Source organism: Microtus oregoni, unplaced genomic scaffold (genome assembly GCF_018167655.1).
Source record: "Microtus oregoni isolate MIOR12 unplaced genomic scaffold, Mior012 000009F_ref0000495, whole genome shotgun sequence".
Classification (NCBI taxonomy): Eukaryota; Metazoa; Chordata; class Mammalia; order Rodentia; family Cricetidae; genus Microtus; species Microtus oregoni.
This window is the reverse complement of record NW_024543068.1, coordinates 13,649,405-13,662,383: the sequence shown is the minus strand read 5'-3', so window position 1 is coordinate 13,662,383 and position 12,979 is coordinate 13,649,405. Positions and strand designations below refer to the sequence as shown.

General features: G+C 40.7%; 1 protein-coding gene across 7 annotated transcripts in view; it reads right to left on the bottom strand.

Moving 5' to 3' along the window:
* Numb (NUMB endocytic adaptor protein) overlaps positions 1-12,979 on the bottom strand; it is a 122,426-nt gene that overhangs the window by 41,260 nt on the left and 68,187 nt on the right. For all 7 annotated transcript variants that reach the window (XM_041657963.1, XM_041657964.1, XM_041657966.1 and 4 more), the window contains one exon: positions 10,998-11,138. In XM_041657963.1, coding sequence (XP_041513897.1) covers positions 10,998-11,123 — 126 coding nt within the window. In that variant the 5' untranslated portion in view covers positions 11,124-11,138. The remainder of the gene's footprint in view (positions 1-10,997; positions 11,139-12,979) is intronic.

Sequence of the window (12,979 nt, the reverse complement as noted above, 5' to 3'; positions counted from 1 at the left end):
GAGAAACCCGGTCTTCAGATCTCCACTCCAAGCCCTCAGAAATCAAAGCAAAATTCCAAAACAAAGAAACAGTGTTTTCATTTTACTCATGGTAAAAAGGCCTATTCAACCTTTATTTTCTACTTTAGCCAATTTTAATAATGTGTATATACATATAAATATATAAAACATTCATAGTTCATTAAATTTTCAAAATCATAGGCATAAGTTATAAAATGCTTACATAATTTCATTGGGCCTGTCTCTCCACATTCTTACCTCTAATATAAATGTATCTAATATATATATCATACTTGTGCTGGTGTATGTATACATATGTATGTACATACACATTTTTATCTTTATTAAGGCTAACATCTATTACTGCCTGTAAGTTATTCAACATGTTTCCATTTTACAGAGCAAAATGGGAGCTTTTATGAGAGTTACAGATTCTAGAAATATAGATTTTCTAATTATTTTCATTCTAACATGTAACTCATGTAACTCAATCAATTCAAATGGCCACATGTCAACAATAACAAAGAAAGAAAACTTGATAGAAAGCAAAAACCGTATCATATTTCTGTTGACTCTTAGTGATGTTATCTGTTTAGAAACGTGAAAATGGAAATCAGTCCTGAGTCTCAGGAGACTGTGAGAAGAACATGTCCATTGAAGTAAACGTCATTTCAAAGGCCTCTTTTCTTCTCTGAGACACTATCTCCCTGAAAAACTGCAGCTGACTTATGCTTTAATGGCTAAAATATTTGACACTGGAACTTCTTTTGTTTATGTCTTTTCCAGACTCTTTGAGTAAGGGACTTTTATTCATAAAAATGTGCACTAGAAAAATTACTATGTGGAATTACATTCTTCACAAATTAAATCATTTTTCCCTTTTTGAAAAAAATTAAAAATTAGAACCCATGCCCCCACTCTGGTAATGTTCTCCATGAGAAATATGGAGGCTGATGTGAGAGACCACACAGAGAGTACTTCCCAACAGTAGAAAAAGAAAAATAGGGATGGAGAGGTGGCTCAGCGGTTCAGAGCCCTGGCTGCTCTTCTAGAGGTCCTGAGTTCAATTCCCGGCACCCACATGGTGGTTCACAATCATCTACAACGGGATCTGATGCCCTCTTCCAGCATGCAGGTGTACATGCAGAAAGCATTCATACATAAAATTAAATGAAGTTAAAAAAAAAAGTAAAATAATGATCACTCATTTGCAACAAACTATGAAGAATTTCATCATGCATATATAGATTATATTACTTATACAGCAAATATAGTATGCAAATATATAAGAAACAGAATCAACATTTCATGTGTCTTTAACCCAAGTATAGTAATAAATCAAATTAAAATATTCCCACCTTTAAAATTTGGAGTATAATTCCATCTGAGTAAGTCATGACACATAACTGTGGCTGGTTCAGTACCGGAAAGAATTTACAATATCCAAATGTTTTCATTTACAAAGGGTCAATAAAGTTAAAGGAGTAGAGTCAAAGTTGTATTAACTAGTGAACTGATAGCGCCAAGAACAGGTCTTTTCCAACTACCTAACACTCTCTGTTAAATAAAATAATGTGTAACTCCTGTTGAAAAAACGCCTCATAGTTTACTGCTCTTACATGCACTTACTTAATGCTATTCTTCAAAGCAAAGTAGCCAACCAGACAGAGCAGTCACCCATTTTGGTAACCTGACTTATGGCTCAGGGAGGATTTAAGCTCAGCATTTCCCTCACTATCGGCTTGCCTTACTGTTCCTAATTAAACTATAGGACTATTGCTAATGAAGATAAGATATAGAGAAGTTAATAGACTGTAAATGAATAAGGGAGAGGAGAATTGAAAGCGTAACATTTTGCAGCTCTTTTTTTGTTGATGTCATTTTTTGAGACGGGTTTCTCTTCTTAAAGAAACAACTTATTGCCCTGGAACTGCCTATAGACTAGGTTGGCCTCACCTAGAACTCCTAACTCTGGCTTCAAATTCAGAGATCCACCTGCCTATGCCTCCTGAGTGCTGGGATTAAAGGTGTGCACCACCTCTACCCAGCCCCCCCCCCTTTTTTTTAGTTATTTAATTAAAAAAATTTAGTTTTCATGCCAACCCCAGTTCTCCCATCCTTCCCTTCTCCCTCTTCCTACCTACCTCCTCCTATCCTTCATCCACTCCTCAGACAGGGAAAGGCCTTCCTTGGGGAGTCAACAAAGTCTGGCATACCAAATTGAGGCAAGACCAAGCCCCTCCCCCTGTATCAAGGCTGAGCAAAGTATCCCACCATAGGGAATGGACTCCAAAAACCCAGTTTATGCACCTGGAATAAGTCCTGGTGCCACTGCCGGGGCCTCCCCTCCACAGATCAGGCCACATAACTTTCACCCGTGCAGGTTCCCCAAGTGTCAATCCACAGTTTGTGAGCTCCCACTAGCTTGGGTCAGCTGTTTCTGTGGTTTTCCCCATCATGTTCTTGACACCCCCTCTTGTACATATGATCCCTCCTCTCTCTCTTCAGCTAAATTCCAGGAGCTCAGCCCACTGCTTGGCTGTGGGTCACTGCATCTGCTTCCATCAGTTACTGAATGCAGGTGCTATGGTGACAATTAGGGTGGTCACTGATCTGATTAACTTGGCAACAACCTAGAAGTCTATCAACCAAAGAATGGATAAAGAAAATGTGGTACATTTACACAATGAAATATTATTTAGCAGTAAAAAACAATAACATCTTGAAATTTGCAGGCAAATGGATGGAACTAGAAAAAAACATCCTGAGTGAGGTAACACAGATCTAGAAAGACAAACACAGTATGCACTCACTCATAAATGGATATTAGATATAAAGCAAAGAATAACCAGGCTACAACCCACAAACTCCAGAGAAGCTAGGTAAAAGGAGAGACCCTAAGAGGTACACACATAGAGGGACTGCCTCAGGAAGGGAAAATAGTTAAGATCTCCTGGGTAAACTGGGAAGGGGGTAAAAGGGAGGGGATGGAGGATGGGAACATGAAGGATCAAGAAGACTGAGTTGGGGGAGGGACAGAAGGGGAGAGCAAGGAAAGAGATATCTTGCCAGAAGGAGCCATTATGGGCTAGAGAAATTATCAGGAACCCACAAGGATAACCCCAGTTGAGACTCCTAGCAATAGTAGAGAGGGCGTCTGAACGGGCCTTCTCCTGTAATCAGTTTAGTGACTATCCTCAAATTTTCTTTTTAAAAGTACACTTGTGTGTGTGTGTGTGTGTGTGTGTGTGGTGTTGTGTATGTACATGGTGCAAGAACATATATTCAAGTATATATGACTTCTATAGTCAGAGGACAACTTGAAGAGTCAGTTCTTTCCTTATACCATGTAGGTCCTGGAGATCAAACTCAGGCTTGGTGGCAAGTGCCTTAAGTCACTAGTCAGTCAGTCGCCTTTTTTGTACCTCTTAATGAATTAATAAACCCAGGCAATGATCATCAATGCTGATATATCCCCAAAGGATAATAAACTATTCAATAGTCCACACTACCAGTGAAGTATTGTGTGTGTTTGTGGGAGGCAAGGGATAGATAAAAGCTAAATTTGATAAATCAACAATTCAAAAGAGCTTGTTAAAAAAAAAAGTGAGTTTTTGGCATTTTCCCTTCCTAAGGAAATGGAGACTGGAATTCAGAAACTGCAAGAGACATGGGCTCTGCCGAACACCCACCTGGAAAGTACACCCTGAGAATGGAAGAGGATCAGAGGTAGACAGAGCCCTGCCCAAGGGATGCCTCACTTTTGTTTGCTTATCTGTTTGGTTTTTATTGATTTTATGAGGCAGGATCTCAGTCCAGGCTATCACCAAGGATGACCTTCAATTTCTAACCCTCTTGCCTCTCTCTAACTTGAATGTGCTGGAAACATAAGTTTGGGCCAACCATGCCTGGCCAGGCTTACTTTATTAAAATCTGGCAAAAACATTATAAGAGACATTTTTTAAAATTATTTTTTATTGAAAACTGCACTGAACGCTAAATGTCCACCTTTACAATAAAAAAATACAGTAACAGTAACTCACACAAAAACAAAACATACTCCTGATAGACATTATTTTTCTGTTTGGAACAACTTTAAAGTTTTTCTTTTGTCACAAAACCAGAAATGTACCTATATAAAGGCTCAAAATAGGCCATCTTTAAAAACAAAAAGGTAACGGATTCACAAGAGACTATGAATAGAATATGTAACTAGTAGGTACAAATCTAATAGGATTTGTTAAAATCAGTCACATCGATAGCACATCTGAAGTGTTTTCGTATAAAATATCATGTGAAGGCCGGGCGGTGGTGGCGCACGCCTTTAACCCCAGTACTCGGGAGGCAGAAGCAGGCGGATCTCTGGGAGTTTGAGACCAGCCTGGTCTACAAGAGCTAGTTCCGGGACGGTCACCAAAGCTACAGAGAAACCCTGTCTCGAAAAACAAAAACAAAAACAAAAAAAAAAAATATCATGTGAAGAAAAGAAAGTGGGTCTGTTCAGAGACAATCTGACAAGTTATCTGACAAGTTACAATAGAAAGTGTTTCCTGAGGCATAAGAAAATGCAACATTATTCTTCTTGAACCCTTCTTGCTCAAGACTTTCCACTAAAAAAAAAAAAACAAACAAAAACAAAAACCGAGGATCTGAAACTGAGAAAAATATTTGACTATAAATAGTTTGTGAAACTTAATACTTTTTTCTTTTTGTTCTTCTTGTTTTGTTTTTGTATTATTGAAAGGTTTCACTGAACTTACAAACGAACTTACAAACAGCCTTGCCTGCTTAGAGTTGAGAGAACTTCTGTACAGAAGCTTTTACTTCTTCAATCCTGTGCATGTAGATGTCTACATAGGCACACAATGTCCTCCCCTTCTTGTCTTAACTAATCTTCCTACTCACAAAGGAGGCAACCAGTCCCTGTAAACCAAAGGGACTAGTCTTGATGAGGATTTCTGCTCAGTTTTTTTTTTTATTAATATTAGGGGCTCTTGATGCAACATTCTAGAGCAAGTTGCTCAGGACCTGCTCTACACAAGGGACTGAAGAAGGAAAGTTCTATTTATTCTTTGTGATTTGATGCATTGCCAATTCACATGATCACTCTCAGAGCCTTGAACTTCTTCAGGTTTTCCCTGGGGAGGGTAGTGTGGTACATCATGACACCCACAGCCTCATTCAACACCTTCTTGTGAATTTCCTGAGTGGACTGTGTATCGCAGAAGGCCACAGTGGCCAGGTCCTTCAGGATGGGCATTTTCACAGTACAGTCTCTGCCATCCAGTGGTGCCACTAAAGGGGGTGGGTGCAGGGAGCCGTTCATGACCTGGGGGTAGATACCTTCACAAGTTCTCTCTAATTGCTATCATTTGACTCTGTGCTTATCCACAGGGGTCATTCTTTGTTTTTGTTTTTCGAGACAGGGTTTCTCTGTAGCTTTGGAGCCTGTCCTGGAACTCACTCTGTAGACCAGGCTAGCCTTGAACTCACAGAGATCCACCTGCTTCTGCCTCCCAAGTGCTGGGATTAAAGGTGTGCACCACCACCGCGTGGCTAGCTCTAAGTTTTTGTACAGTCAGCCAGGGCTGTAGTGTGAAAGACTGTCTTTAAAAAACAAAAAACACAAAGCAGGAGGAGCCATCTGTACTTCCGAAAAATAAAAAAAAACAAAATGAAAATTTAAAGAGATCCCATTTGCAACACCCCAACTGAGTTTATATTCTCCCATTCACAAATGCAATCCTTTTAGCAATCTCCTCCAAAAGAATATATGCTAAATCTAACTCTTTTTTTATTGGTTTTTATTTATTTTTTTTATTTTACTTTTTTTTAAATTTATTTATTTGTTAAAGATTTCTGCCTCCTCCCCGCCACCGCCTCCCATTTCCCTCCCCCTCCCCCGATCAAGTCCCCCTCCCTCATCTGCTCGAAGAGCAATCAGGGTTTCCTGACCTGTGGGAAGTCCAAGGACCACCCACCTCCATCCAGGTCTTGTAAGGTGAGCATTCAAACTGCCTAGGCTCCCACAAAGCCAGTACGTGCAGTAGGATCAAAAACCCATTGCCATTGTTCTTGAGTTCTCAGTAGTCCTCATTGTCCGCTATGTTCAGCGAGTCCGGTTTTATCCCATGCTTTTTCAGACCCAGGCCAGGTGGCCTTAGTGGGTTCCCGATAGAACATCCCCATTGTCTCAGTGTGTGGGTGCACCCCTCACGGTCCTGAGTTCTTTGCTCGTGCTCTCTCTCCTTCTGCTCCTGATTTGGACCTTGAGATTTCTGTCCGGTGCTCCCATGTGGGTCTCTGTCTCTGTCTCCTTTCCTCACTTGATGAAGGTTAATATTCAGGAGGATGCCTATGTGTTTGTCTTTGGATCACCTTCTTATTTAGCTTCTCTAGGATCGCGAATTATAGGCTCAATGTCCTTTATTTATGGCTAGAAACCAAATATGAGTGAGTACATCCCATGTTCCTCTTTTTGGGTCTGGCTTACCTCACTCAGGATAGTGTTTTCTATTTCCATCCAAAAATCTAATCTTTTGCCGGGCCGTGGTGGCGCACGCCTTTAATCCCAGCACTCGGGAGGCAGAGGCAGGCGGATCTCTGTGAGTTCGAGACCAGCCTGGTCTACAAGAGCTAGTTCCAGGACAGGCTCCAAAACCACAGAGAAACCCTGTCTCGAAAAACCAAAAAAAAAAAAAAAAATCTAATCTTTTAACTACTCAGATTAGCAATCTTAATTGTGTGGGAAGCACACTTGTAACCACAGCACTTCTGAGACAGAGAGAGGAAGATTAGGAGTTGGAGGTCACCCTTAGCTACACAGTAGATCCAAGGCCAGCATGGACTGGCTGAGACACTGTCTCAAAATAAAAATCTTCAACCATCCTTTCTTTTTTTGGTTTTTCGAGACAGGGTTTCTCTGTAGCTTTGTTGCCTGTCCCCATCCTTTCTTTCTATAATTTTTTATGGTTTATTTAGTTTTATTTTATGTGCATTGGTATGAAGGTGTCAGATCCCCTGGAACTGGATTTTCAGACAGTTGTGAGCTGCCATGTAGATGCTGGGAATTGAATCTGGGTCCTCGGGAAGAGCAGTCAGTGCTCTTAACCACTGAGCCATCTCTCCAGACCCAAATGTGAAGCCCAGGCTGGCCTCAAACTCTTGATCCTCCTGCCTCTGCCTCCTTCAGCAAATCCTACCGGCGTGTGCCACCACAACCGGCCAACCATCCTTTCTTTTTCCTCTTTGTGATACATCACAAATCTAACCCATCAATAAATGCTATCAGCTTTTCCTATAAAATATACACACGTCTTAGTAATAGCTGAGTGGTTAAGGTGAATGTCTTTAAAATATTTCCAAAAACTGACCCCTTTCTTCAATCCCTGACATATCCTAGTTATCACCCTGACATAACTAAGTTGTCTATTTCACATGAACTTCTGCAGTAGCCTCGTAACTGCTCTCTGCTTTTAATATTGTAATTCTAGAGTCAACTGTCAGCACAGGAGCCAAAGTGAGCCTTCAAGAGTGGAAGTCCCATGATGCAACTTCTCTGCTCAACAATTTTTAATAGTTTCTTATTTTGTCTAAATAAAAGTCAAAATCCTTAAAATCGCGTTAGGTGTGCTGGTAATAACACACTCAGGAGAGTGGGACAGGATTATGGATTTGAGGCTAGCCTGAGCTGTGCTGCAAGATTGACTCTGTATCCCAACTCCCACTCCCTAAAAGCTCTAGGCAAACAGCTTTTCAGTGTAGTGGTTAGGGGCTGTAATGAGGGTACTGGCAGGAACAAGAACTGTGAAAAATTACTTCTAGATTGTAGACAAGGGCCCAAGAATGAACAGCTAACACACCTAATATCAGACACTTTATAATACAAAAAAAGTTTACTCAGGGTTATCTTTTATTAGATTATTTTTGTTTGTGTGTTGTTGTTTATTTTTTGTTTCATTTTGTTTTTTTCGAGACAGGATTTCTTTGTGTAACAGCCTTTACCATCCTGGAACTTGCTCTGTAGACCAGACTGGCTTCAAACTCACAGAGTTCCTTCTGCCTCTGCCTCCCAAGTGCTGGGATTAAAGGTGTGTGCAACCACCACCTGACCTTTAATTAGATTCTATTTTTTTTTCTGGTTTTTCGAGACAGGGTTTCTCTGTGGTTTTGGAGCCTGTCCTGGAACTAGCTCTTGTAGACCAGGCTGGTCTCGAACTCACAGAGATCCGCCTGCCTCTGCCTCCCGAGTGCTGGGATTAAAGGCGTGTGCCACCACCGCCCGGCTTTAATTAGATTCTAATTCCATTTTAAGTAAACATACATGTAGTAACTGTTGACAAATGTAACTGCCATGTCAATCAAGGGAAGACTATACATGCTAGATAAAATTTTACCAACATTTATTTCTTCTTTATATACATAATTAAGTACAAGTATGGAACTTTATAAACTAATTCAGAATTTATAAAGAGTATTGTATTTGTATCAAAGAATGTGGCCAGTAGGAATGATATTATTTGCAAGTACTAAACTCACAATCTACTTTTTACTTACCCACCTTCATGGCTACCTTCTCCTCTGGTTCACACAATGACTTTCTCTGTGCCTCTTACTATGCCAGGCATCTCCCGCTGAAGAGCCACTCTACTTACTGTTCCCTCTGTTTAACTTTGTTTCCTTAGATACCTGCAATACTTATTTTCTCAATTTCTGTGGGAGTTTTCTCAAGTGGCATCCTCCCTGCCCCTGCAAATGAGGACTTCCTAACCATATTTTATTTTATTTTATTTTATTTTTCTTGGTTTTTTCGAGACAGGGTTTCTCTGTGGTTTTGGAGCCTGTCCTGGAACTAGCTCTTATAGACCAGGCTGGTCTCGAACTCACAAAGATCCGCCTGCCTCTGCCTCCCAAGTGCTGGGATTAAAGGCGTGCGCCACCACCGCCCGGCCCTAACCATATTTTAAACTGTATCTACCCTCATTCATTCCCTTCAATACACAATTCCTTTCCAGTATATCATATATTTTAAGTTTGTTCACTCTCCAATATACATTACCATGAAAACAATGTGCAGGAATTTTGTCTGTGCTGTTTGTTCATTGAATACCCAGTATCTAGAGCACAGCTTGTTCTAGGTAGCAGGCAGCAGACATTCAACAATTACCTGTCAAACATACCAATGAACCAATGGTTCCAAAGAGAAGAAACTGTGGTAAATTCCTTAAATTTACAGGCTCACTGTTAGGACTCAGGCATTCTGCTGGCTTGCCCTGTCATCTGACAGGATGTACCCAGGCAGTACCTTGGCCAGCCCAGGGCCCTAGAGTGTGTAAGCAGGTGCAAAGGTCCCTTTAAGAGACAAGGTAACCCACTCTTGCTCCCTCTCTCCTGATGTTCCTCTGAAGGGGCAGGCAGGACTTGTCCCGCCTCTTTTCTCTCTTTTTGTCCCTCTCTCTTTTTCTCTCCTCCTCCCCTCTGTCCCTTTCTTCTCCCAGTAAAATTCCTCACTTAAGCTCCGCCTGCATGGCGTATTCCATCAACTCCGCGGTTTGGTCCTCACCACCAGGCACCATTTTACAACACTCAAATAACTTTAGAATAAATGCAAGCCATAGATTTAATTAATATCTATAGGAGAGTAAACATTAGTGACCTATTAATATGTAAAGAAAATGAAATTAAAACAGCTGATATAAATTTGAAAGTAAAAGAAAGTGGTTTCATTTTTTATGATGAAATAGAAAGATAAATCCTCTAGCAGTAATGGAACAAGAAAGTATAATGGAAAAAGAAATTATAAGTACAGGAAATCAAGAGTAGAACTAAAAGTAATCTAATGGCAAATGCTGGGTGAAAAAGTTCACAAATGAAGACAGAGGAATGCAAGGCTAAATCATGGAAAAAGTGAATAAATTGAAACTGGATAGAAAAATTACATTAGCTAAAGAAATCACAACATTATTACTGGAAGAAAGAAGCAAAAACATTTAGCCCTCAATGGGAGTGGGGAGGAGCCCTTACCGGGAGTGGGGAAAAATGAAGCTTTTGCTTCTTTTGATTTTCTTTTCTCTTTTTTTTTTTTTTTTTTGATTTTTCGAGACAGGGTTTCTCCGTAGCTTTTGGTTCCTGTCCTGGAACTAGCTCTTGTAGACCAGGCTGGCCTCGAACTCACAGAGATCCGCCTGTCTCTGCCTCCCGAGTGCTGGGATTAAAGGCGTGCGCCACCACCGCCCGGCGATTTTCTTTTCTCTTAAGCTGTTAAATATATCTCACTGAAAATAATTTAATTCTTGCTAACTGAAAACTGATGTTTCAGGACTTCTATTTTCATTAGAAGTGATCTTATCTGGCCACAAATGATAGTGCAGGCTTCTAGGTAATTTCATTTACTTGGGAGGCTGAGGCAGGAGAACCACAAATTCAAGCCCTACCAGAGCTACAGGGTAAACTCAGCAGCAGCCTGGACAACTTAGTGAGACTGTCCAAATAAGAGGGCTAGGGATGTAGCTCAGTACTTGTCTAGCATATGCAGCACCCTAGGTTCAGTTCCCGGCACTCCCCAACCTACACATTAGTGTCCTTATTTGTACTAATTCTAGATTTATATAGCAAAAATTATTATTATTAGTTAATTTTTTTTTTGCTTTTTCAAAACAGGGTTTTTCCATGTAGTCCTAGCTGTCTTGGAACTTACTCTGTAGACCAGGCTGATCTCAAACTCAGAGATCTGCCTGCCTCTGCCTTGTGAGTACTGCAATTAAAAGTATGCACTACTACGACCCAGCCAGAAACACTTATTTAAATAATTTAAATTTAAAAAGAAAAATCACTAACTGCAATATATTTTCTCATATAATTCTATCACTGTAGCAGAATCTGGGGAATTTAATTTTTGAAAGACTCTTTCAATTGCCCTGATTCATAGGAGTTCACATCCTATGGGCTGTCACAGAGACGCTTTCCCCCCACAAAGAATCACAGACATTTGTTTTTACCTTAACTGGGAAGCTACACTTTCCAGTTCGGACTCCTTCTTCATCTGTCTGCCACTGATGTGGACGACTGGCCTCTGGGACATAAACATCTTTCTTTCTCCTAAAACTCTGCCGTAGTTTGTTCATGTTAGCTTTTACAACCTGCAGACACAGTAAAGAAGTGCCAAACAGTTATCGTCATCTTCTTACATACACTTCGGATCACCATCTGAGTACAAACTCACCCCAAACCCTAAAGTCCCACGTGAAAGTATGGCTTAAAGGAAAAGAAACCATCAGTACATTTCCTTCTAGAGAGACGGTGAGTTTAAACAGAACGATCATTTTAAAGACCCCTCCAATCACAACTGCCCCCCAACAAAGGTGACCTAGAGCTTCTGATGCCTTCCACCTTTTAAATGCTGGGACTACCAGCGTGTGAGTTATGTGGTGCTAAGGACTGAAGCTAAGATTCTGCTCATGCAAGGCACACATTTTGCCAGCTGAGCTACAGACCCAAGTTCCCACTCTCTTTCTGTGGCCTAATTTACTGAGTTTGTCCTAACATTCATTCTCATATTCTATCCTAACTACTTCAATTGTAGCTATATTACTGGGAGACAAGAGAAAGACACTCATATTCCTGATTTGAAGAATATTATTAGACAATAGCCAGGATAGCTCACACTGCTTGAATGAACAGAAAATGTCTCTTCATCTTGTGTGCAGGTCAAGGAATTGAAAATATAGCCCTGTACACAGCAGGCAAGCACTCTGTCTCTGAACCCTTTCTTAGCCACTTTCACCTTTTCCTGTTTTATTCTGTGTACTTCTCATATCCCCTTATGGGGATGGAACCCACAGGCAAAAGCTACCTCTCCAAGCCCTGCCTTTTCTTTGTGATAGCTTTTGTTTACATTATTATTTCCACTGGAATATAAGCTCTGCAAGGGCAGGATTCTATCATGTTCCCTGTTTACTCCCTGGCTTCCTGGAGCTGATGGGGAGAGTAGTTGTTCATATATACCTAGTGAATGAATGAATGCTGTTCAACAAATACTCATGATTAATAGATGATGTATGCTTGAGTTTCTAATCAATGCCTAGCTTATGTAACGGGCATTCTGGCACAAGAGAAAGAACCTTGTGCCGGGCAGTGGTGGCGCATGCCTTTAATCCCAGCACTCGGGAGGCAGAGCCAGGCAGATCTTTGGGAGTTCGAGGCCAACTCTGGTCTACAAGAGCTAGTTCCGGGACAGGCACCAAAAGCTACAGAGAAACCCTGTCTCGAAAAACAAAAAACAAACAAACAAACAAAAACAAAAAAACAAAAAAAAAAAAGAGAAAGAACCTTGTAAGCTTTACAATGAGACAGACCTGAGTTTGAATGCTATGCTACCATAGATGGTGATGGGACTGGGGCAAGAAAATTAAACTTCCTAATCTTTATACTGCTCTATATCTTTATGGGAATAACTGTTACCCTGCAGGGTCACTGTGAAGTCCAGAAATAATGTTAAGTAAAATGGCTAAATGTTTTAGAAGGGGACTTGTTACGTTTCTGGGTCTGGATTTGAACTCTTGATTCTCTCCTAAGCCTCTTGGGTAGCTAAGGCTATATAGGTCTAAATGTGGCCAGCATCCAACTTTACTATTCTGAGAGAGTTTTGTTTAACTTATTGCACAAGGCCATCACCGAGACTCTGCTTCAAATCCAGGCCCATTTCACTCTAATCTGTTCTATTACCGTCAGCTTTCTAACACATCAATCTGCCATGAACGACTCTACTTTAAAATCCACCAACTGCCTCACATCACCTTCAAGACAAAGTCCAAATGCTCAGCATGGCAAACACAGTCTTCGTCTTATGTCTTCTCTTACCAGCCCCATTTGCATGCTAAGTTCCAGTTACACTAAGCTACTTAAGGGCCCTCTACAGTCAGACCTTTTTCAGTGCCTCTGTCTGCATGGAAAGAAAAAACTTCAGTTTGAGTGTTAGCTC